The sequence below is a fragment of the Solenopsis invicta genome, chromosome 6 (genome assembly GCF_016802725.1).
Source record: "Solenopsis invicta isolate M01_SB chromosome 6, UNIL_Sinv_3.0, whole genome shotgun sequence".
In the NCBI taxonomy this organism is placed as follows: Eukaryota; Metazoa; Arthropoda; class Insecta; order Hymenoptera; family Formicidae; genus Solenopsis; species Solenopsis invicta.
The window spans coordinates 23,845,474-23,872,584 of NC_052669.1; the positions used below are offsets into that span (position 1 = coordinate 23,845,474).

The 27,111-nt window shown below is 34.3% G+C and overlaps 3 protein-coding genes across 7 annotated transcripts; 1 reads left to right on the forward strand and 2 right to left on the reverse strand.

The window, feature by feature from the left end:
• Nucleotides 1–344: 344 nt before the first annotated feature.
• On the reverse strand, nt 345–15,138 carry LOC105200557 (gamma-1-syntrophin). 5 transcript variants are annotated; one of them, XM_011168188.3, is made up of 11 exons: nt 13,388–15,138; nt 10,962–11,128; nt 6,763–6,867; nt 6,432–6,630; nt 5,733–5,858; nt 5,483–5,644; nt 5,039–5,223; nt 4,770–4,934; nt 4,437–4,661; nt 4,152–4,355; nt 345–3,922 (listed from the first exon to the last, which is right to left on the reverse strand). In XM_011168188.3, exons 2-11 carry the CDS (start codon nt 10,980–10,982, stop codon nt 3,815–3,817), a joined length of 1,500 nt encoding a protein of 499 aa, XP_011166490.1. In that variant the 5' UTR covers nt 10,983–11,128; nt 13,388–15,138; the 3' UTR covers nt 345–3,814. The 5 variants fall into 5 exon arrangements, with proteins under 5 accessions (XP_011166490.1, XP_011166486.1, XP_039306160.1 ...); XM_011168184.3 differs by lacking the exon at nt 10,962–11,128 and having other exon boundaries at nt 13,388–13,684; nt 14,328–15,136; XM_039450226.1 differs by having other exon boundaries at nt 6,432–6,627; nt 13,388–15,136.
• A 979-nt stretch (nt 15,139–16,117) lies between these two features.
• On the reverse strand, nt 16,118–19,396 carry LOC105200556 (mitochondrial nicotinamide adenine dinucleotide transporter SLC25A51). Its single transcript, XM_011168182.3, has 3 exons — nt 19,043–19,396; nt 18,418–18,713; nt 16,118–18,128 (listed from the first exon to the last, which is right to left on the reverse strand). The coding sequence occupies exons 2-3, from the start codon at nt 18,562–18,564 to the stop codon at nt 17,418–17,420; spliced, it is 858 nt and encodes a 285-aa protein (XP_011166484.1). The 5' UTR covers nt 18,565–18,713; nt 19,043–19,396; the 3' UTR covers nt 16,118–17,417.
• Nucleotides 19,397–21,084: 1,688 nt separating this feature from the next.
• Nucleotides 21,085–26,222, forward strand: LOC105200554 (very long-chain specific acyl-CoA dehydrogenase, mitochondrial). Its single transcript, XM_011168181.3, has 8 exons — nt 21,085–21,356; nt 22,666–22,870; nt 22,953–23,171; nt 23,260–23,688; nt 24,070–24,333; nt 24,685–25,041; nt 25,122–25,334; nt 25,603–26,222. The coding sequence occupies exons 1-8, from the start codon at nt 21,271–21,273 to the stop codon at nt 25,738–25,740; spliced, it is 1,911 nt and encodes a 636-aa protein (XP_011166483.1). The 5' UTR covers nt 21,085–21,270; the 3' UTR covers nt 25,741–26,222.
• Nucleotides 26,223–27,111: the final 889 nt, after the last annotated feature.

Sequence of the window (27,111 nt, forward strand, 5' to 3'; positions counted from 1 at the left end):
AGTAATGTTTAATTTCTATCTATCAATTTGTATGAAATATGAAATGAGAGAAAAATGATATCTCGTTGTGCCGAGTTATTATTTAAATAAATAAAATTTTAATAAAATTAATTTTCTAAATAAGAAACATGATAACAAATCTTCTTTATAACATTATTTTATATTTTATTTAACATTGTTATTCATTTTATATAAATACAACATACATATAATAAAGATCTCAATATTATTACTTAATTATTTCAGTTAATAATTGTATTAAAATTCAATTACTTTTTAAATTGTAATGCAATATGTAAAAGGCAATTAGAGGAAAAGTAGGGGGAGATAAAGAACACGGCAGATTTGTAACTTCTAACAATGATATATTTTGAAACATATTGTCAATGGGGGATATAGACATTATAACAGATAAACTATATTTCGAAATGTAAGATTCTGATATTAATATTAAGCCGGCGCCGCGAATTCGCTCATCCATCTAGTATAGATGCGCACGAATAAAGAAGAGAAGTCTGGCGAACAAATCTGAACACAAACGCAAAATTCGGAATCGCGAACGCTCATCGAAAGAAATAAATTAAGTTTGTAGGCAGAGTACGACGCGTGTACAGCTATTTTGTGTAATTTATGGAATGAGCTGAATCCGGAGAATCGCATAGATGAACAGTTTGGAGGAAAAATGTACCATTAAATGGATACAAAAAAAAAAATCCATAAATTAACATTTATAAAAAGTTTACTCTTACACAATCTGTTCCAAATAAAAGAAATCTCTCTTGAGAAATATAAGGAAAATTTAATCGGTTCGTGACATGTTAATAGAGTATACAATATATTATATTAGGGATTCAAAGACTCGCTAGTTTTAGAACAACCTGCAGTTTCGATATTTGACTATAATCTAGATCTGATTGCGTTTCAGATCTTTTCCAGCTTCATTCCATTCTCCCTTATCATTAACTTACTTATATAGAATAATTGTGCAGTTCTTGATAATTCTCCCAACTTTAAGTGCAGAGAATGCACAATGTATATAATAGATTACTGAGGAAAGAAAATAATTATTTCACATTAAATAGTAAATTTTTAAGAAATTAAATTTCCCAATTTTTTAAAAATCAAACGTGATCATAAAAATCTAAGCGTTAAACTTTAATTAGTACATAGAGTTACTTCATATCAAAACATAAAAATTTGTAACAAATCATAAATAAGATTTTAAATCGTAGAAAGTAGAGCTTAAATCATCAGCATCACTCTGTGCTTAAATTTAAGATCGGATATCGTTTAATCCTATTATATTAGTACAATATATTATATCGATCGTGGAAAAAAAACATTCAGAAAGAAGTATAGGCAAAGGTATACTCTTTAACGTTCGTATCTCGATAACAGATTCATCGAGAAATGGTGGTTCTTTTCGTCCGAATTGCTCTGGATCTTCGTGATCGAGAGACAAGCGACAAGCAAATGCTTCGATCATAGATTAAAAGATCCTGACGGTTTGTAGACTAGAAAAGTACATTCGACGCATTAAATACGCTGTGATAAAACAGAAGCATGGATCTCTTCACATTTTCTCTACTGTTACTTTGTAGGCACTTTCTACGAGTAACCGGAGACTATGGAAACACACGCGATGAAAATTAAAACGTCTCCTCAACTTTAAAATTAATTTTACATCATCTCCATGCAACGCAACGTGGCCATTTATCTTACATTTAAAAAACTAAAGGATGATTAGGCAAACATTGGAAAACGTGCAATACTCTCGCATCTGCTACTGAGAGAATGATTTTTTTTCTTGTATTATAATTATAGAGCTTTCTTATATATTTATATATATATATGTATAGCCTACTCTCTTATTATTTCTCTCTAATTGTTCGTTACAGATTCGTTCATTACAGATTTATTGCTTTAAATGTAATTGCGAACCAATATACGATATAGTCACAGAATATACAGTGTTAAGTCTATATCGCTATAGCTAGTGATTGGAAAGAGATAATTGATATATTTAAAGACACTATAGATCTTTCGAGCTGTCGAAACGTGACATTCATATATCCATTATGTATCAAAGAAGCTTTCCACACATACAACATTCTCTCGCAATTATAATTATCCATATATATGAATTTTCGTGAATCGTACATTAAACTTTTAATAACGATTTAGTAGAACATAGCTGTTGCGTCTGGTACAGATAAGTACAATCGACAGTTACAAATGTTTCAGTAACCGTAGCTCGATACTGATGGTACCCACGCTTAATTCGTAGAACTTATTGCCCCCATCGATAATACTGTGTCAATAAATAAATTATTTCAATATCCGACATGTGAGCCGTCTAATTGTAGTTTACCTTATTGCTGTATAGCAATTATTACTTTGACGTTAGGTCGGATGGACGAATCAATATTGTGTTTTCTTCAATTCAATTATACTCTTTAAAGCATCTCTTTAAAATTGGAAATTAGAATTTCTCTATTGAAATACAACAACTCTCGGGTCTTTTATAAATACTCTAAATATATGAATACATGTAATACGATTCTCATCGTCGAGAAACGGAAATTGATGCCTCCTTTAATTTAGCTACTTCTTGTTCATGGTTTTTAAGGCACCTGATATATATATGTATGGTACGCAATACAATATATAAATCTATAAACAATTTGTTATAACTAAGAAAATAATTCGCTATTATTGTAACTTAAAAATCATGAACCCACATGCGTTGATTCCTATACATAGAACATAAATTAATTATCATCTTGATATTTCAGATATATGATATATAAAAGCGCAACCGAGATATCTAAAAAACTCTATTAATAAGATATAATATAGATAATAAGATATATTAAAATACATCCTTAAAAGCAGATTACGTATACAAAGATTGTATAAAAAGTAATGCTTTCAGCATAATTTATCGTGTTTTTCAAGTATATTGATTGACTTCTTTTCTTTTGTGGTGACAACAATAAACCGCTCGTTGACAATTATAGATTAATTCTGATCTGGGTTTAATTTATTTTGAGGTCGTTCGCGATTTACTATGCAAAGAAGAATTTTTATCGATAGAATAAATGTTCAACATAAAAATAACATATAAGTACTCATAATTGAATAGAAATATTGTAATGAATAAAATACAGAAATAATCTGTAGAATCTGCCGTTTAAGTTTTTTGTACTCATTTCTCAATCTAGTCGTCAGATAACTGAATATACTTTTGCCAACAACGTATAAGTTTTGTGAAACCGTTATTCGTTATTAAAATACTCTCTTCCAGTCACAAGTCATGCTCATTACTTTTCATTCAATCTTCATATAATCATATATCGCATTAAAGTGTTTCTTAAAAAATTCAAAAAGGAATAAATACGTATAGCAAAAGCAGACGTAATCGCATCGTATAATCGAGCAATCATTCGTAAATGCATACTGCCGCTCCTAGAAACTCACGAGAATTCTTATCTAGATTCGCGTACAATATAATAATAGCCGTTAGATTCATGTATATATATGTATACATATATATTAGTGAAATTGGCTTTTGGTAGGATGAGTAGAATATATAGTACCGCTGGGTGATTTTTATATGTAAATGATAAAAATACCTTTTGGATATATTGACTAGTTTCCATCGCTTCCTCTTCCTCGTTCTTTTCTTGATTTCTTCCAGCATCTTTTTAGCGCACGCGCTCAGTCTAATCCGTATAACGATAACAGAACACAAAAGTGATCCACTTGGTGATTCGTCGGCAATATAATGTTATTATATTTATATTACATCTCTTTACGGAGTGGTCGACGTTAAAAACGTAGGATCTACCGCAGCTACCTTCGCGGTAAGAAACGCATGCATACAGAACAACAAGTTTTGCAACTGGGAACACTCCAATTCCTGTCGAAACGTATGCAAAACGTAAGTACATATCTTTCTATTCGTATAAAAAAAATCAAAGATTAAAAGACTGAATGCAACACTAATCTCTAATTTATTTATTTTTCTTAATTTAAAAAAACCAATCTCTCAATTAAAAATTATTTAATTATACTTGAAAAAAGAAATCTTGAATTGGACGTCTGTGTTGCAATAAATCTTTCAGATTCATTAAAGAATTTGTGCTTACCTTTGTTTCGATAGCGATACTGTCCGGCTCTTGGAAGTGCAATTTAAGCCTACTTTTACCGTCATCGCTGGACCCTCTCAATTGAGAAAATTTGTAACGCCACGCGATCTCGCCGATTCCTTCATACGACAACGTAAATCCTTGAGTCCACTCTAACGTTAGACCCGCGCTTCTGCTGTTGAAAGTTACTGGAAAGGTTTTACTCTGCAAAGAAAAAGAGAAGATGTGAGAAAAGAATAAAAGAACATCAAAAATGCTTTGCAGAAATACAAGCGCGCCACAAACCTTTAAATATGTAACAGCCGAACATATGGCGGTGTGCCACGCTGCCTCGACCCTCAAAAGCTCCTGCCTGGTTTCGACACTCAAATAACGCGGCGGTTTTCCTGGACTCTGCGCCAGGAAGCAATGCTGCCGCTCATCCACATTCTCCGATTCGCGCATCACGCGGAACATCGTCTGGTACACCTTAAAAGTCAACGCGCAGCGTGACCAGTCGCCTATGTTGCACTGAAAACAGTAATAAGAGCAATTCAATTTAACTTAATCCTCATAACAAATGGAATAAATCGACTTTAAAAATCCAAGATAAATAAAATATAAGCACACGAAACTGACACATACAGGAGGTGTCTCGAATAATAATAAATCCGGTCCTTTCAAAGCCAAGAATCTCGGTCTATAACTCTGCCACGGTTGATTACTATTGCTCACCGCCTCGTTCACCCAGCCCATGTATTCTATACGCTCGCCAACTCCAAAATTACGATTGTACAATTTCATCTAAAATCAATTTAAGTTCGTCATCAAAATAATTAATTATTAAAAGAATTCAGAATATTATACACTCAGACAAGACAATATTACTGGCATATTATTTATATTACCTGCAAATGCGTCAATCCTGTAATATTATCAGTTATATATTTTAACCATTGACTGAGAATAGCACTATCGTCGCAATGTATCACTCCTGTACGTGCCCCATTAAGTCCTCTCACTTCGAACGCGTTTCTCCTTAGCTTGTCGGTTCCGAATATATATCTCGTCACGTATGCCATCATTAACGGGACTGAAAGGTAACGTACTAATTATTATGTGCCATAAAACAGTACTTCCTTACTTTTATATTCTGCATTTAAATTGGCTGTTTTATATTCTTGATCTTAAAATTGATTATGCGGCAATCTTTATATTTATATTAAAATATCTTATGTATAAAGTAAAGCACAAAGTTTTAGGCATATAACGCTAAATGGGGGATATAGAAACCTATATAAGAGGGATTTGATTTTAGATATTTATACTCCTGAGTAAAGACGTATAGCTACCTGTAATTACGTCTACCCATCTCTTATACTGCATCGAACTGGAAGATGCATTGGAACTTTGGCGACTATGACTGCATCTGGGACTACCACTTTGTCTGTTAGGTGATATCCATCCATCTTCCGCCGTACCATTGGCAACATTATCCAGTTTTTCTTCCTTTTCTATAGGTAAAAGAATATCAATGCACATTACATATATACCTTCATTATCATGTTTTTTTTTTATGACAATGTATGATATTGTAATTACCGTTTTTCTGAAGAAATGGCTTGGCCGCTCGATAATGTTTGACCGTTAGAACTACTATATCACCAGCATTCCTCAAAATATTGACAGCGTCGTCATGGTTGCAAGCCGTAATATACTCGCCGTTCACTAAAGAATTCGAAAAATACGAATTACGTAATCTAATAAATTCTCAGCACTGTCACAAAAACAAAATACACGGTAGATCCTTGATTGTCTTAATTATTATGCGGAATAAAAAAATTGAGTTTTCGTATAAAAGCAGGTATTGGTAGTAGCAGGAGTGGAAATCGATACTCATTAATTGTACATAGTGTCGGTCAACTATCGCGAAACTGTCAACTGTCGCGTAACTCTGCAATCGGTGCAAATAATAAAAAACAAACATTAATAGATGATATGATTTCAGATTGAAATAATTTAAGTAGAGTTAAATATGGGAAGCTAAATGTGATACAATAACAAATCTTTCGCTTATCTTATTAAATATTTTATCATCTGAATTTCAAAAGAACACTAAGTAATATATAAAGAAAAGAAATAATATCAAAAAATATACAAAAACAATATCTAAAAAATTTTTATCTAAAAATAATATACAGATTTGTATCTAAAAGTAATATAGAATGCTGTATTTCGTATTGGTGATAAATTTGATAGCAATTTGTAGGTGTTAACGTGAAAATTACTTGTCGATAATACCTTTAATAATTGCGTCTCCTACAAAGAGCTGGCCGCACTGATCGGCGGCCTGACCCTTATAGATCCTCGATATGAGTACTGGAAGCTTATGTTCCGCTCCGCCCTTTATACTTAGCCCCAAACCACCGACCTTCTGCCTGGTGATTTGCACCATACGCTCCTTAGCGTCCAAAGGTGGCTTATTGTGATTCGCTGCCTGCTAAAATGTATTCTTGTCTTTGACACGTTTCATAACGTCCGGTGATCGATAAAGCAAGCCGTACCGACGAGACGATTGAACATCATTCATTCGGGAAATAGAAGATAATACGATTATCGAAAGGCACTCTACCTCGAGATCCTCCCGTTGAAGCTTCAATACCTCCATAGATAAGTGCAAACGCATCGGCACGGGTTTGCTTTTCCCATCGCTAACTGTAACCATCCCCGTCCGCACCTACCGATAATAAGATTAAATTGACAATAACTATAAAATTGATATTTTATTCGCCATAAAATTGCTATTTTATTCGCTCGAAATGTTTGAGAAAGAATAATGCGCTTATATCTAAACCGAAGATCGAAGATATACAGCAGCTTTATCAAATTGTGAGCAATCATTAAATTAATTTCTTCGCCGTTCAATGAACACATTTGCTTAACCTACTACAATTTGTTAAGAATGTATAACATAATTACATCTATTTTCAAAATAATGAAAAAACAATACATTTTTTATTGCATTTACAGAGCATTTACTTAAATGTTGTAAAAAAATTCTATGAGAATTTCCCGGATTTTCTAGAAATTTTAATTAAATTTGATTAATAATTCCATTTTATTCGAATTTCAAACTTTCAACAAAATTGGTAAAAGTCTTGTTTTAAACATATTATAAATACATAATATGTTTTAAAATTATGTTTTATACGTCTAAATGTCTAAATGTCTAAAACACATATTATGTTTTTAAAACATTTAAAACATTAATCCTGATTTCTAATAATCTGAGGTAACCGTAAATACAGAATTCGAAACATGATTAAACACACAACATCAATTTAAAATGATGTAATGTTCTCTATTTTTTGTCACTGATTTTTTTATAAACACAAGTTATACGAGAATGTATATGTACTATGAATATTGTATGACATTTATTGCTAATCGATTATCGACATTTTGCATTGTCAAAAAAAATGAATTGAAGAAGCAATTTTGTCAGAGATCAAATAAAAATTTAAAAATAAAATTTCAAACATTTCCTCGAGTATCAATAAAATTCATGATTTTCAAGGAAAAGATATTTTCTAAAAATTCCAGATTTTTTCGATCTTTTATCTCCGGTAGTAAACCCTGATTTCAAAATAATGCAAAAAATTTGGAGACAATTTTTTACCTAAACATTATTTCAATAAAAATAGAAATGTGCTTTAATGAAAATGTCATTACTTTTAAAAATAATTTAATTTTTAATGTTCAATAAAATAAGTAAACTAAAAATGTAATTAAATAAAAATATAATGTTCATTTACATAACTTATATATATATATATATATATATATATATATATATATATATATATATATATATATATATATAGTTTATTACAAGTATTAAATATTAAAATGTCTCAAAATTCAATTTACTTTACAAAGACTGTATGTCGATTCTCGGTACAACGTTAAAGATATCCCATATTGTCGTGATTTTTATATCTAAAAGTAATATAATAACTACAATATCATCTTCCGTATTTTAACTCAGCACAAAAAGCAGTTTGCATTTGCAGCAGGAAATTGAAGTAGGAAAAGCAAGACCCACGGGATTGCAAAGAGAAAGAATAAAAGTTATTTTAGAGTTCGTAGAAGCGATGCACTCGGTGCGGAAGTAACTCGAAGATTAAAGGGAGAGACGTTGCCGTTACTCTGATAACGACAACTAATGAGCCCCGCGGCAATATTGATTGATTAAACCGTGCCAAGTCATTGTACAGCATATGAGAGCATGCATTTATGCATGAGAAAGTATTTCGATAGATTCTTAATTGAATATCCGCATTTATCGGGCAACGATCATCCCTAATTATTCCAAATGGTGTTATCGTTATTATGTTATTTCTCGTTCGTTGCCCGCTGGACCGACACGGTTCACCTCCTCATCCTCCCCCATACTAGTTAACCCACAAGACCGCAATAGATCGCTTTAAATTAATTCATATTTGTCAATTTGTCATGCGGATCGCAAGAGTAACCGCGCTCGCGATTTGCAAATATCCACTAGAATTTCTTCCGCGTAACGACGACTCGTTGTATCTTTTATTTAATTAATCGATTCTTTTCTTTTCTCCTTCAAAAGAAGGCACTCTAAATTATTCGCCTGCGCGATTCAATTCCGGTCGTGCTCTTTTCTCCGACGATGACAGTTATAAGTGATGGAAGGAAAAATAACTGAATGATTAAGGAAGCTAGCGTTCGCGGTAGTAACTCGACGGGATCTCAATGAACTATTTTTCATTTATAAGTTCTTTGATCAATGGAATCGAAGTCTCTCCCAGCGAGGAGAGGGTCGACGGAGAGATAGCCTCGTCGTGGAAATTGCCAATTTCTTTTTTTTTTACATTAAAAGCGGAATAATCGTTATGCATTAATCAACGTTGCATTTTAGATAAAAATTGGATAAAATTGAACAAAATATAATATACCGGGGCGGTTCGTTTTACGCAAATTCATTTTACGGGAATTTGATATGCCATGCATATGAAAAACTGATTTCGAAGGTATCCGCAAAAAAAAACAGACTAAATCCAGTGCTTTTGTGTTACGGCGAACGGATCGATTTCGCTAGTGTCAAAGAAAACTGCACCGAATTGGTTTCGTCCCGAAGAGACGCTAAATTTGTCGATTCGACATGTATATTAAGTGACAATCGGAAACGTGGCCGCGATAAATCGGGAGAGATTTTCGAATCGTTAAATCGACAAAATGGGAGAAATCCTATTTTAACACAATTACACGTCATATTTTTGGTAAGCGCACTCGTACCCGGCAATTTGTCATTTATCAACGTTAACAATTTGTCCGTTCCAATTAATTCGACGCTAATTAGTTATTATCGAAATGGTGAAGGCTCCTTCAAAATATGCAAAAACGAGTCGGTGACATTTTGCCGAGTTGATATAAATTTTCGTGAAATTCACGAAATGCATTTTAATATAAACTCTAATACAAACTCTGCATATAAAGTTGTATATGCGAGTTATATAACTCGTATTTTCAAAGCATTCAAAACTTTTGTAAATATATCTCGCATTTTTAGCACTCGTTAGTTTTACGAACTCGTATACATTTTAAACGCACACATAAAATAATAGTCGAATACCATTGTCAATGCTTTCTTTTAAATCTTATTGCAATAATTTTCTTCTCAATGCGAGTTGTATGCCGCTCGTTATTGCGTGCATTAATTTTAAATTTTGCGCAAAAATTAACGGCAAAGAAAAATTTAGCTCCGATCTCGATAGAAGCTACGCGTTTTCCATTCGACATTACAATTTCCTATAGGTTCACATCACGCAGAATATTGACTTTTGCATTTCTCTTTCGTTATGACAGGTTTTTCTCTACAGTAATCAATAATCGAAAAGTACAACGCAAAAATAATCGACGTTCATAAACGTACCGCGTTTGTATCCTTCTCACCCAGTGTAAAACGAACCATCCGCAAAGCATTCGTTACAGAATAAGCACTTTGCGACAAACTTATTATCGCTATCGCGTAAAGCTACCCGGGTGACAAAAACGTTTACGAAGAGATAAAAACGAACTCTGTGCCGTAGTATCATTGAACGTACCAATTTATAACGCAGAAATGTGATACAGGATGTTACTCGTTATTAACGCAAAAGTAATTAAACATTGCTCGTATCGCGGTTCGTACGGGGGATATCGATCTCTTCCCACGGAGTTGTGTCGAACGGCACAGACACCGAACTGCCAATTTGAGGTATGCGGGAGCATTTATCAGGGCGAATGATAAGGCTCGTTTCTGCGAAGACATCAATTAAACGCTATTCGCCAGGTTTTCCGGGCCATAAAACCAGGCGCAGGTATTAAAGCGTCCGAAGAGCCAATTTCGAGCGCATAGGGGCTGTTCCCGTATACGAGCGTTCGTTAAAGTTTGCAAAGATTTAACCATTTCTCTCGACTCTCTCTCTCTCTCTCTCTCTCTCTCTCTCTCTCTCTCTCTCTTCAGTTATACATTTAGAAAGGAGGACGTTAGAGTCGCTTAAACTTCAGTTATCTTTAACCAGCATTTACGGGAACGGCCTGTGAATCGATTCTATCCAATATCGATCCTATAGTTCATCGTTACATCTATATAGTAGCTGCTACAATTTAGAAGGAAATTAGTGAAGCCACGATTGATTCCGTGGTAGAAACGATCGTAGAAGTGGCGAAACTCTTCTCTATTTTCCGGCTATCGGCAAACCGTCGTTCACGGAAAATTAATGACGTTAATGTCGTGCGATCGGAAAACATTTCATGCACCTGTAGCGCAGAGAATTTCATCGGGATGACCTCGTAACGATTGGCGCGATGGGAACTATTGCGAGAGGTGACAACCGACGACGAGTGCTGGTCCGTAAAACTCCAAAAGTCCAAAGCGTTTAACTCTCAGTTCGGTGCGTGGTCGCGTCCTCTTATCCGATTAACTTCTAAAAACATGATGAAATGTTAAAATCCATTCATCCGTTTGTGTTTCGGATTACAGAAAACAGTCGCTTTATGTATACGTACATGAGGAATTTTCTCTTAGAAAAGTGAGAATTTTATTTTCAAAATCATAGTAGACATGGAAGAATTTCACTATGCTTTCAGTAAAATTAAAAAAAAAATTAGTTAAATTTTAGTAAAATGATCAGGGATCAGTAAAATAGCTGATACATCTTATTTCAAATAAAAAATATAAATTAAAATCCAGAAACTTATTTAAAATGTAAAATAAAAAATAAGTCCTAAGAAGTTATTTAAAGTAGTTAATACTAAACTATTTTACTTTAATTACTTTACTTTATTTTAAATACATATTTTAAATAATGTTATTTTAAATAAGATCGACTTCTAAAAATAATAGTAAAACCTCCAAAGTCCATATGTTGTATATGATTATCATAATTTTGAGAATAAATTCTAAGAGAAAATCATCTCCGTGTAGAACGAGATTTACCTACATAAAATGAAAAATTTACTTTTAAAAGTTAATTTCTATCTGTTTTTTTGCTCCACTTTAGACGCTTAAATTAAATGGTCTCTCCTCTCTCTCTCTCTCTTTCCTCAATGTTCAAATTATCTCCGCGCAAACGATTGACGGGTCTAAATGTGTGCTCCTAATTATGGAAAATTCCAATGGTATTGCTTCATCAGTATGTATACGTGTATCTGCGCAGAGGGAGGATGGTGATAATGAGACCGGTCGCGAATTACGTGCAACGCGACCCAACTAAATTGCACCACGGTCGCATACACAGCTCTTTTGACCTCTCGTCCGCTTTTATCATACAAAAAACACTGAGGCCCTCGTACTACTCGCGTGTCACATCTAGCTGCAAATGCCGCCGTGACCGCGATGGACATTAACGTTGAATGAAAACGTGGATAAACGAAACTGAAAATGCATGATGCGAGGCAGAAGCGAGCGAGATAAAAGTGTTCACTTCTAATGCAACTAGTGCAAATTCTATTTCGTTCAAACGTAACGTGAAGATAGTAAAAATTAATAACTATGTCACCAAGATCAATAATTAAGAAAATCGACTAATGTTAAAAGAATAACGTCGAGTTATTTTTGTTTTTAAGAGTAAATTTCTTTCCCTCTCTTGTCCTTTTGCTCCATTTTGGATGTATAAATTAAGCTGGCCTCTCTCTTTTAGCGTTTTAATAACGAACAAATAAAATGAGAGAAATAAAAAGATCATTATTTAGAACAATAATGTAAATGTAACAAATGAAAAAATAAGTGGCAAATAAGAGTTCAAAAATATAACTGTTTAATTAAAAATAAAAGTAATATATAATTAAACGAACATTTCGAGCGACTCTGCTTCGAGCCAAAGACACAGAAGAGAAAATAGAAATAAAAAAAATAATTTACTGTGGATATTCGATAATATGAATGTAACAAATTAAAAATTAAATGATAATGGGAGTTCGTCAAATTAAAAGTATAATTCTTAAATTGAAAATAAAATTAATACATATAATTAAACGATTGGACGTTGCGAGCGACTCTGCTTCGAACCATCAGCGATGACAAGAGAAAATAAAAGTATGAAAAAGTAATTGTCAACGAACTGTCGATAATGTAAATGTAGCAAATTAAAAAATAAGTATCAATCGTGAGAGTTCAGCGCGGTAATTAATGCGCAAAGATATAAATCTTTAATTAAAAATTTTTAATTAAGTATAATTAAATGGTCAAACGTTTCGATTCTGCCTCTAGCCATCCTCAGCGATGACAAGCGAAAATAGAAATTAGACAGACACAATTTGGTTCCTGCTGGATGCAAGAGCTATCGATCAAGGGATCTCGACCCGATCCTTCGGGGAGGGGAGGGGAGGGGAGGAGGGGTGTAATCACCAAGTTAATTCCTCCATTCATTTCGCACGACACACGAAGTGTTCGATACGTCGAATACACCTCGGGAGGCATCAAGGAATATCCGACACATCTGCGTCATATAACGAACGACACTTTCCCGAGACGTTTCCTCGATCGGGATTAAGTACGCGTGCTGCATCCCAAGCATGCAAGCGGCTAAGTACGAGTGCGGATGTATTATTGATCACCGAAGATCGGCGGACAATGACATTATAGGTAGACGGAGAAAGATAAGATTGCGAGAATGGGAGATGGATAAAGGATATAGCGGCCTTAATCCTGGCTTTCCCGACCCACTCAAGGCAATCGTGTATACCTTCAACTTCTGGTCAATCTTCTCCTCGATCGGAGTGCTCATCTTCGTCGCGTTGATTCTCATTATTCTTGTGCGCGATCAGTGAGAGGTGACGGCACCCTGGGGTATCTTCAAGGATCCTTTCCTTCGCTGCTGCTGCTGCTGCTGCTGTTGGCCCTGACGACGAGGGCGGCCACCGCTGGCGACATTGGCGAGCACCGCACCGCGTCACTTCCTAGCGGCGAACTTCTTCGCGACGGCGACGACGACGGCCCTTCATGATGCACACACACACTCACTCTCTCTCTCTTTCTCTTCCTGCACAAGAAACAACCGCGCGAAGTTAGACATTTTTGTCTGACGGAAAGTCGTCAGAAGTTCAGGGAGTTTGAGACCGGTGCGTTTCCCCAGTCTCTCTCGTCGCGCAGGTTATTTTCTTCTCACGTCGCGTGCCGATTTCTCGAGATTAGAGCGGTCTCCCCCGCGCGGAGATTCAGCGGAGTTCAGGCCACGACGCCGTGCGTCCTGCTCGCGAAGACGCTACGATTCTTCGCGGACCCACGGCATCGAGCTCGCTGAGAACCCGAGAGAACTGGGAATCCGAATATTCCGAATTCGTTGCGGATACGCGAGAACAAGCTCCGAAGGAATCTCGTTTTTCGAGCTGCAGCTTTTCACCTTTCTCTCTCTCACCTCCTTCCTCGAGAAACCTGACTCGTGCGTGCCGGTGCTCGATCGTCGCTCGAGTCGTTTCTCGCCTATCCGACTGAACTCACCGGGATCGAGAAACTCCACCGGTTTCAAGAGCCCCTCGACTGAACGACTCGAGGCGAGCGAGCAGAGCGATTCGTTGCCTCGACGACGATGCGAACGGAATCAACTGATCCCCCAGTGCAAGACACGGCGACGGCGAGAGACGAGAGATGGTTGGCTCTGCCCTTCCGGCAATACACAGCCCTACCTAATAAAAGCGGCTGACGTATACGATGCTCAGAGAAAAAGCCTGGGAAGGTGCGAAGCGAGGCAGGACGAGACGATTCTCCGGACGAGCGCAGCGGGGCACAGCCAGCGGAGCGGACGCGTACGGATGCGGAGCAACCGGCGCACACAAGTATCGCATTCGCACAGACTGGCTGGCTGGCTGGCTGGCCGAAAGCCGCGGCGCGCATCGATTTACGCGGGGCACCGCGCATAAGCGGCACCCGCTCAGGCGCGGATCACGCAAGGGAGATCAGCACGTCGCCGCCGTCGCCGGCGCGACTCCCTCTCCGCCCCTCCGTCGTCGCCACGATCCTCCTCCCGCCGCTCCTGCCGGCTCTCCCCACGAATCCCGACCGCGCGCGCGACGGAAGGATATTTCGGGACAATTTGATTTCACGAGATAACTCAGTTTTTAATTGCGAACACGTTTCTATTATACGTCCCTCTGCAATGCTCCGATTTAACGCACCTCGGGGCGAAACTCGTGCAGCCCTTGATTCTAGATAGAAATCAAATTTGGTCTGGTGGACTTTGATCGAACTTCGATTAACTTGATTGACGTTTAATTTTTCATTTTGTTAAACCCTGCTGCAAAAATTTTGCTCAAAATTTTTATACGAATCGGAACACTTCAAAAACATTGAGAAAGTCTACGTCTTTTCTGAGAATTGTTCTTATATGTGTGAAATTGTGAAGCACTCTAACATAAGCTTTCTTATCCTGTCGTTTCTAAAAAATACCTTAAACTTTTCCAGAGAGATTTTAAAGAAAGAACTTTTCGTGAGAGATTTTATAAGATTATAGAATTTTAAGATTGTAACAGAAATTAGAAAAATGAAAAATTTTAAAGATATTTCAAAATTCATATATATGAAGAATCTTTCGAAAAGGATGTAGACTTTCTTAACACGTTTCTGAAAAATGGTTTCAATTCGTTTAAAAAAATCTGAGAAATTTTCTAAATAGTTACAAAATTGTACAAAAATTCTGAAAAGTTATATATGAAATTCTGTCAATTTTCTCACCAGGAATATGAATAGAATTAGTGTAACATCTGTTTAATACGTACCAAGAATGGTAAGATTAAATTAGATTGGAGATGATAATTATATAATTAGAAAATTTGCTATAAGCAATTCTGCTAATTGGATCAATCATTGATTAAGTTAATCGTAGTGAATTGATTCAAGTAATTTGGAGAGATGAGAAAAAGATTAATAATCGTTCACAAAATTCAATCTTTAAGACTATGAGTCTGGTTTTAGATTAAAATGTTATCCAATGTAATCCAATACAATTATAAATGTAGCTCAAAATTGTATTAATCTTTAATATGATTTTAAAAAAGCACAAGATTAACTACAAATATCATCCCAATTCTAGGTCCCAATTCTCTCTAATAGGATCGAGTCAAGTCTACATCAAGCCCTGATCAAAATCCCAACAGTATTATGCAGGAATTTTAAAAACATAGCAAATTGTAATGTCCCACATCAGCATCCCTGGGTCCAGCATCACTGGGAAAAATTCTTTTAATCTTTTAACGAAAGCCTGGGCGTAATCTACTCAACATGTCTCTATTATTCCCTTCTCCAGTATTATTCAGTCAAGACAATTATCTAGTCAATAATGCTCCACGCTGAATTTACAGAACACTCGATACAATAGAATACAACACTATACCAAAATTATATTATCTTCAACATTAATTTGATATTTGTTCATATTTTGTATACAATGTGGTCATTCAACAAATAAATTCAACATAGCTTCTATTTCGCGTGTAAATTGATTTATTAAATGATACAATTAATCGCATGACCTATTGTGTCTCATCGATTGAATTGTACGTACATCCAAACTTCCACATATATTTCAAAATAAAAATATTGTTGCTATATATATATCATACAAAATTAATGCCGTATAAAAAAATAGCATTGTATTTAAATAATGAACTGTATGTATCTCATTATATACATATATTTGTTTAACTTCTCTGTATTATTTCACGAGAGAAAACTTCGACAACATTTTTACATACATAATAATGTAATATCACATATGTAAATAGTTTATGATAATATCAAATATTTTTATCTATCTTTTAATCATTCCAAATATATTTTGTGACTCGATGTTGTATCACATACTGTTATAAATCATGCCATTTCATCACAAACATGTTTTTAGATATTCTGAAATTTAAAAATCTTCCAAAAAGTATAATCTAATTATACAATGTATGGAATAAGCATAAATAACTAAAACCATGATAGCATTTTGCCTCTGATTAAAGGCAAACTGTCTATCTAAATTTATACATTAAAAATTTTTCTCTGCTTCATTAATTACACATTGTTTGAAGCATTTATGCGTTGATGCGCATAAAACTTCTAAGCGTATTCATAAAGGCAGAGAATCAGATTATCAAAAATCTTCATAACAATTAATTACACCTATCTATATCTATAAATCATACTACTTTTACATATAAACAAAGCTTCATATGTTCTTCAAGATTCATCTTTGATTAATCTTGTTCATAAAAAAAAGAACAAGTCAGTCACAGTTGATACGATTTCAAATATTGAAATGTTACACGAAGTTTCCTTGTATGCACAATATACTTTTCTTCTTGTGTATTCCTGCATATTTGTAATAGGAAGAATGTATGACTGCAACACATTCAAGTTTCTTTAAAAAAAAAGTATAATTTCCTATTATCACCTAAAAACTTAATGCATACAGCAAAGTGTGAAAGGTATCTCCTGTAAGTAAATCTAAATAAAAAAATTTTGTTCTCTTATCAACCCTCTGTACATACGTTTTTGTTAGAATTTTTTCTACATATGTTGGATTATATTCGAGTTAATTTATATTACTTTTACAAGTATAAAAAAATTTTTCAATGTTTTTTACATATACTTTAATATCTCTAGAAATTATTTGTAAGGTTGTCCATAAAAAAATTATATATAAAATGTTATTACTACAGTATTAATAATTCAAATAAAACAAATATGCAAGATACGAATAGCACCATTGTATATACAGAGGGTTAAACAATCTAGAAAATTAAATTCTTCAAGAAATCATATGACGCATTGATCACACCCCAGCTAATGAAAGATCTCATACAGTTCAATTGCACGCCCTTGTAAAAAGAAGTTAAGCTTCGATTCCTAGAGATGTACACCTCACGAGTTACAGTCAGGAATTTTTCAAAGTCGCCGCCTATCTTCGACTGCATGTGTATCTTAATCACGTTCATCGGGTAGAACACCGTGCTAGTAAAACCGCCGATTACGGCGCCGCTGACAAAGTTCGTCAGCAGAGAGTCTTGCTTGCCCATCAGTACCTTTGATTGATCTCGCAGTGTGAAGAACATCAGATTGGACAATCCATTTCTGAATATAATCGGAGTCATGCCGCGATAACATTCGGTCACCCCATGATTCGTCAGCAGATACCTGAACGCGTGGGGCGTATTCTTGAACTTGTTGTGATATCGCCAATCCTGTAGCAGTGTTTGTACTCTCTCGAGCGGCATGAGGAGAGCCTCCATTGTACCAGCTATATTCGCCGACAGTATTTTGGCCAGCACATCGTTATTGGTTAGCAAACAGATTCTATACCTGCATCCTTCGTATAAGCTGAACATCAAACTGAGAGACAGAGTCTTTTGGCATAGAGGTGGCAAAATTCCACGATACAGCAAGCGAATTCCCTCTCGTGATAGCTGTCCGACTGCAGCACTCATAGGCATTCCTTCCAAAATCTATGTTATAACAAAAGTAACATTTACATTTGAATATTATAGCGAAATTTATTAACTCTTCATCTACAATCTGAGTCTATTTTATTCAACCCAAGTTTTTCTTATTGTTCTAGGCTTTCAAAAAATCTGGAAAAATTTAGGGTTATTTTTTGACATCTCTATTATGTTATCAAATAGGTTTTAACTAAAAACCTTTATTTAATAAAAATAAAAATTTGAGAATAAAACTTTTGCACCAAAGACTCAGATTGTAAGTGTATAGTTAGATTTACACTCTACGCAAACATACCTGTCTGAATATAATTTTATTAATTGGAAAAGTGATGGTAACATTGATGACAGCAGCGCCCCAACCACAAATAAATTCTTTAATGTCATTATTGTTAAGTCTCAGGACTGAATGCAACGGAATCTTTCCCGAGGTAATGTTACTCATATTAGTACAATTATTAGGAACAATAGATACAGCAAAGAGGAAAGGTATTCAATTGTTCTAATGCTAGATGTACTTTATCTCCATCCAACGATACTCATGGGTATCACATATGGATTTAGGTATTGCATATTGAACTAAGCTTCTCTGACCTGAAAGTAAAGATGAACTATTAATAATTTTTTTAGCTGAAACTTCTTTTATAGTGCACCTTTTCTCTTTTTTTTTTGTTTGTAAAAAAAAAAGAGGAAAGGGGTTTTCGATATCCAAAATACTCATTTTCAATCTTTACATTTATACCAGATAATTTATATATTCAGAATTGCATCACATTGTAAAATATATTAATATTCATCCAATTCATATTCATACTTAAATCTATTAAATAATTTCCATTATCTACATATAATTTATTCAGATATTTTGTATTACTACGCTGTGTAATTTTAATATATATAAATCTGTATCTAAATGCAAATACCTATTCTCCTATTTCTTCAATTAACGATTAAAAGAAAGCGTTTTGCGTCCAGGTATTGCGGAAAGATCACAGTATAAATCTCGATTACATTATATAACCTATCGTATCACACGTGCCAATGTATTTTCGTCTATCTATGATTTATGTATATTTATTTTGTGCCATTCAACCCATAGCTCTAAGACATTTGCGTCGTTTGGAGTCTCAGGTGTCGTTTCAACGATGCCTGAGATTACTCGCAGCACTCATTACATCACAATCTTATCGTCACTTGTGTTTTCATTAGATTCCAACTCCATATCACCTGTGATATTTCATTCCCTGATCTAAAGTTATCTATATATTCTACACAGCTGATCAATGTTCGGCCATAGATCGAAAAACTCAGGAGCGGTATACTCCACAGTTCAATTTAACATGTTTTATACTTATCAGTTTAGTAAGGCGAAAGATTTTAAATTTTAACAATATAATTTTATGAAATGTATTGTTCTGTTCTACATATGGGTTTGCGGTTTAAATTAATTTTAATAAATTTGTTTTATATAGGTCATTAACTTCAATTTAATTTAGATTAAAAAAATATTAACTTCAATCCTGATTTTACACAATTCCAAATTTCTTTATATAAATAAAATAACAAAATTAAAGAGGACAAAGGATAATTTCATATTACTAATTTTAAAAAATTAATACGTTAAACGTTTTTTTAAATGTAGTATTAAATATCAAATGAAAAAGTTCCTTTATTAGAACGTGTTGCATGTGCCTTTCGAAGCTTCGAAAATTCATTAAAATTATTAGGAAAGTAAATTACGACAGGAGGAAGAAGTAGGTAACATCGAAGAAATGGCGCCGTCCGTCCGATTAAACGCTCGAAAAATCGTCAGAGTTATTAGGAGTACAGAATTAGCAAGTAGGTTTACTAGATTTTTGGTAGAATAACACCCCCCCCCCCCACTTCATAGGGAGAGAGGCTACGCGGTAATTGGCTAAACGTACAATAATGGCTTCCCGGCAGCGGCCATTAAGAGCACTGACCAATCAGCGCGTCGGTACGTAAGTGGAAGAGACACCCCCGCCGCAAAGCCGCTGGCCAATCAGCGCGTTGGTACGTAAGTAATAGGTATCCCCATCTCAAAGTCGCTGACCAATCAGCGCGCCGATACCAGGCTCATGCCGCGTACTTTCGACAACCTCCTTGCCTATTCTGCTTTTCTCATACTTCCTGATACTACAGACACAATATTTTTCGGTATTTTAAGCGTTGCAAGACTCAATTCTCGCCTACCTTATTTATCGACACATCTAATAACTTTTACCGATTTTTTGAGCGTTCTTAAAGAAAGCATAATTAAATTATAATTATTTTTAATTCAATTAAATTTAATTAATTAATTTTTCTTGCAATATGTATAATAAAAATAATCTTTATTGAAAAATTATCTTGTCCTACATAACATTAAAAGGAACATTTGAGAATTTAAGTTTAGTAAGATAAAATATTTTAGCAACAATTTAATAAAATGTTATTTTACAATAAAACTTTATGTAGAAACCTTTGCTAATTTTTATTATGTTTTCATTGTTAGTATATGTTAAAATCATCAATGTAGCAATAGCAAGCAAAAGTTTCAAAAATAATTAATTATAAAGTTAAAAATTAAATTATTTAAAATTAACTAAGTTAAATTTAAAGTTATTAACTTTTAACTTCTTTATTTAATTTTTATACTTAATTTTGCCTGCATGAAAAAGCATATATAATAATTTATAATTACAAAAGTATATTGCTTTTTTCCAATATTATACTGATTCAAATTTTAGTAATACGTTTAGTGCAATCAAACGACTTACAAATTATTTAGGTCTAGTTTACAATTTCTTCGATTACAGCACGTTATAGCTGTGAAGTAAAATCGTAGCTTTATATTTCTAGAACTTTCGAGAACTTGTTCCTAAAACTTTCTGTTGAGTGCACTTTTGGATTTAGTTCTGTTTAGTTCCACGCAGTGCCACGGCGGCAGACGGCGGTTTTGTTGCGTATCCACCAGTATCCACTGCGTGGGCAGTGTCAGGCAGTGTCAGGCATCAGGCAGTGTTGTGGGAGCATCTGGGAGTGTTGCGTTGTTACTTTTCGAGAAGCAACAGCAAGCAGCAGCAATTGTCTTTTCGTCTTAATCTCTATCAGCGCGAATTTTCGTTTGAATTTAATACGCGTTTCGACAATGATTCGTATCGCTAAGGTTTTCTCATCAACTGCCAAAAATCTCAACAAGGCCGTCGAGACTCCCTTAGGGCCCTGTGTCACAAGGTGAAGTGCTGATCGTCATCTCTTTTATTCGTTTCGATCAACTTGTTGCTAATTAGAATAAACTACTTTAAATTAGCGAAAAATCATAAATTTTCCAGTTGAACAAATTGCCGATCGAGTTACGGATCGCGCACGGCTGAAACGCAGTTTGTTATACGCAGAGCGACAGTGAATTATGTTCATCATCGCTCGGAGTAAACAACCCGATTTTTACAAGTCGCGTCGTAATTTGCGAATCTCGTGTGCATGCGCACTAATTTATCGCGATTATTCTAAAAGATTTATACCGATCTGCATTTCCGTGTCCGATATTTTTAGTTACAAACGTGAGCGTTTCACGTGGACTTTGAACTGTGCCCCCGTGGATACTTGTCAGTGCATATTGCATTCGAGTACATCATATAAACGCTCTATGAAGACTATATATTCTGCATACTATTACTCTATATTAACGCGCAGTTATTTAAATATTTGACCCGTTTATCATTGACGATTTCATCAGGTCTCAAGTTCATAGGTTCAAACATCTAAAAATATAGAAGAGTATTGCCTATTCTAAGATGGAATAGTTATGAGAAGTATCATATTACAGATAGACAAGAAGTAGGAAATTAATCAACACATAATATAACATATGCTATCAAAGAATAAATTTTCATTTCACAGAAAAATATATAATTGGAAGCTAACGCGAATAAGATTGTTTATTTGTGAGATAACTCAATATTATTAAACTACAAGATAATTTATACACTCAAAAAACAAGTATTTAATTTTAAGATATTTAATGTTTTATTTCAGCTTCCACTTTTTAATTTAAGACACAAATATTTATTTCCACTGTTTTATTTCTCTCTCCATTTCTTAAGTACTTAAAAATGTTTTAGTTTTAAACAGTATTTAGATTCAAAACGCTGAAGTGTTTCAAAGAAGAGCTAGTAATCTGTGCTTTAAATGTTTTATGTCTATTTCCATTGATATAGATTAAGTTAATATAGGTTTAACTTATTCTTTATCTTTTTTCTAATTCTTAGAACTGGATAAACATAGACATAAAATATTTAAAGCTGTTAAAGACTTTAAGCTCTAAACAATTCAATTTTAAATCTAAAATACCGTTTTAAACAAAAACTTGTTTAAGTACTTAAAAAACGGAGACAGAAACAAAACTTTAATATCTTAAAATTAGACACTTTTTATTGTGGATTGTGATTTAACTACATCTGGAAAATTGTATTTTGTCATGTGTTGTTGAATAACTTGTTTCTTAATCATGGACATTAATTCATAATAATAAAATCATATGCAGATGTCTGGCCACCCAAGCAGCAGTGAAAGCCAAGGAGGAGAAGCCGCGAGAGAATGCCGCTGTGAAAGAATCTGAATCCTTTACCATGAATCTCTTTCGTGGTCATTTGCAGCTGAATCAAGTGTGTCCATACCCGGAGCCTATGAATGAGGAGCAAACTGACACGATAAAAATGCTTATTGATCCCTTAGAAAAATTCTACGAGGTAATAAACATCCTCTTGAAGAACGCAATTGGAAAGCAGGATTAGCTTTTATTTAACATTTTGTCTGTCATTTTTTTTGTAGGAAGTAAACGATGCAGCTAAAAACGATCAGAACGCATGCGTGGATGAAAAAACGTTAAAGGCTCTCTGGGACTTTGGTGGGTTCTCTTTGCAAGTACCCACGGAATACGGCGGATTGGGATTGACGAACACTCAATACAGTCGCGTCGTCGAAATATGCGGTTATAACGATTTGGGCGTTGGTATCACTTTGGGCGCGCATCAGAGTATAGGATTTAAGGTAATGCTTCTCTCGCTTGTGTTATCTATGCTCTATAATTACTCGTATTATCTATGATTATAATAATTTTTATTATAAATGTCTACAGGGTATACTTTTGTTCGGCACTCCGGAACAGAAGGCCAAGTACCTGCCCCAAGTTTGCAGCGGCACATACGCCGCTTTCTGCTTGACGGAACCGAGTTCCGGCTCCGACGCCAGTTCGATACGTTCGCGCGCCGTTAAATCTGCAGACGGATCGCATTACATTCTCAACGGCAGTAAGATCTGGATATCGAACGGCGGCATCGCTAATATCATGACCGTGTTCGCACAGGTGCCTATGAAGGATCCGAAAACGGGTGAAACAAAGGACAAGATAACCGCTTTTATAGTAGAGAGAGGATTCGGCGGTGTCACCAATGGACCGCCTGAGAAAAAGATGGGCATCAAGTGCAGCAATACAGCTGCACTTTTCTTCGAAGACGTTAAAATCCCAGCGGAGAATGTTCTTGGCAAGGAGGGTGAAGGTTTCAAGGTAAATAAATAATATTATCATTGTTTTATATATGAGCAAAAATATAATTTCTTGCTTGTATATAAAACAATAATTATTAAATAGAATATATTTTAATTTAATACTAATATTTGTTTTGTTATGAATTTTTTCCGATTAATCTATTTATAGATAATTTCTCTTAAATACTAATAAATTGTAGAACTATTAGTAATACAATATGTAATTAAAAACAAGCTTTTAATTGGGATATAAAAATCAGGTAATTGTTTACACAAAAATCTAAATGACTATTCTTGGATTAAATTCCTAATTCTTGTTTAAAGATTGCATGAAGTTTCGCAAATTATTTACATGAGTTTGAATTCAGTTCGACTATACATTTGCTTCATTCAATTTTAGGTTGCAATGAACATTTTAAACAATGGTAGATTTGGTATGGCTGCAGCTCTTACTGGTACTATGCGTTATTGTATTAATAAAGCCGTGAATCACGCAACGCAACGCGTACAGTTCGGTCGCACATTGGATAATTATGGCACGATACAAGAAAAATTGGGGCGCATGTCTATATTGCAATATGTCACAGAGTCCCTCGCATATATGATTTCCGGTAACATGGACAAAGGAAGCCAAGACTATCATTTGGAAGCAGCTATTTCAAAGGTAACTTTCTTATTGCTCGGTTAATCTGTCAAAATTCTAATGCATCTTCAGATATACAGACATTTTTCTAAAGATATTAATAGAAATAAATATATCTACTAACTTCCATATTAAAATTTTTGATTTATAGATTCTGTATTCTACAAAAGGCTTCATATTTTTATTTGATAGAGAAACTTCGTAAAATTAATTAAAACTAATTGATCTAAAAATCTTATAATCTAGTAATTCCTTTCTTAAGCAATTAATATTTTATATTACAAAAACTATGGAAACGTAAAAATACTTCTAGTTTCAATAAACCACAAATTTATAATTTGTATATACGCTACAAATTTTTTTTTATTGTAGTGTTTTGCTTCCGAATCCGCGTGGTGGGTGTGCAACGAAGCTATACAGACCTTAGGAGGAATGGGTTTCATGACTGAGACTGGTCTAGAACGTGTGATGCGTGATTTACGTATATTCCCAATCTTCGAGGGAACGAACGACATTTTGCGTTTGTTCGTAGCGCTTACTGGTATTCAATATGCTGGGAGCCATTTGAAGGAGCTTCAGAAGGCGTTCAAGAATCCTACCGCGAATTTAGGATTGATTGTCGAAGAGGCCACAAAGCGAGCGACGAGAGCAATCGGTTTAAAATCGCCGCCTACTTTCGGAAATAATGTGCATCCGAGATTGGCGGAAAGCGCCGCACTTTGCTCGAAGGTGGGAATAATAATCTGAACATTGAGAAATTTTATCAGTTAAACAAGAATTTGTATTAAAAACAAAATTGATAATTGCAGAGCGTGGAGGACTTTGGCCAAGTTATAGAATCCTCTCTTATTAAATACGGACGAGGTATTGTAGACGAACAATTTATCCTCAATAGGATCACACAGGCTGCCTTCGATACGTATACAATGGCAGTTGTCTTGAGCAGGGCGACTATGTCATTGAACAAGAACCTGCCTACTGCAGAGCACGAGTTGTTAATGGCACAAACTTGGTGCGCCGAGGTACGAGATATTTTTTTTTTATTAAAATGCCAGCAGAATCAAAAATACTCGTTGTAATTATTGTTTACAAGTTCTAAATTTAATATACAGATAGTATTTAATCTAATATTTAAATTTTTTTTTAGATGATTGGTTAGAAATAATTTAAGAATTAACTGTAATTTTCTTGAATTTCTCGTGTTATAAATATTATTTGATCCTGCTAGCGACAATGTAAATACACAATTTCTTTTGTTAAATGCGGTTAACACATCATTTGTTATTACAGGCGTCGAACCGCGCCGCATCTAATCTACAGCAAGTCAATTGTAATAAACAATTAAACATTTTTAACAACTTTAGTAAAATTTCAAAGAACGTGTGTGATGCCGGTGGGTGCGTGCAAGTAAATCCATTGGGCTTTTAAGATATGGTGAATCAAATCTTACAGGACATGACTTATTCAATCTTGTGTTTATCGCGTTAGATATAAAGAGTAATAGAAATTGCTTTCTATGGGATAAGGAAAAAAGAGATTTCATTATTCTTTCTAAATTCTCAATTTCGTAATTTCATAGAAATAAAAGTTTGTAAATAATAGTACAAATGTAAAGTTACTTCGCGATCGATTGGCGTATCTACCGTGGGAATTACGTACGCCAATGAGCAATGAGCAATGCAAATAAACTTAATAAGATGTAAAGTATTAGATGTATCTAAAGGTATATATAAAATTATATATTTTTAATATATCTCTTTATACCTCTTTACACACACGAAACAAGTTTCAGATGTACAGCTATACAAATAATGCGATTTACCTGACGTATTTTTTTTCGTAGATGCTGTTTATTCATTTTATATATCCATCAGTTTCGTTAAAATAATAAAAATAATTTTAATAAATCACACCATGTTAAGTCGTCTTTTACACAATAAATTAAATGAAAGACTTTAAATGGGAGAAGTGTGTACCGTCTTACGGCATATACATATATATATCTTATCTATTTAAAAATATTTTAATTTAATGTTATCGTAGCTGCTCTTTTCCCACTTAAAGAAACTTCTTACAATTAGTATGAGACACGTGAAAGAAAATGTATCAAACAGGAAGCTACAATCGTTAATAACTAATCGCTCGTTTTTTTCTAATCATTAAATGCATAATTTAACAATATCACAATTATGCGAATATAAAGATACACAATTTTTTTCCATTTCGTATCCTTATCAATTCATGACAGTGGAAGCACACTGAATGTCCATATAATATATAGATTTCATATCTTATTCTTTTTCAAGGTGTACAATATCCGTACATAAGATTAATGTAATGTAGAATGAAATCGAGGCGAAGAAACATGAAGCTATGCGTACTATCCGCACAACGTTATCGCATTACTTAAGTTTGAGAATCAAATTACTTTAATATTTTCGTGTGATTTCTCGCAGTCTCGTAATTCATATGGATTCGCTCATTTTTTATTACGAATTACGCTATTAATTCTATTTCGTTTGAATATGCGATGTAATCAAATTTCATTAATAATAAATTAAGTAGAACATTTTAAATACTTCTGTTTAGGCAATAATTCTGGCGAAGTAAAAAATTCGTTGTCTATTGAAACTAAATAATGTAGAGTTACTAGCTTCTAATTTAGAGCGATGAGGGGGGGAGAAAAATTCAATTTATGATCGCAAAATAAAAATATAACGTAAACGCTGATCAAAATATATGCATTTCTAAACATTTACAAGATCTTGCTAAATTGTAAAAATAAAAATAACGCAAACG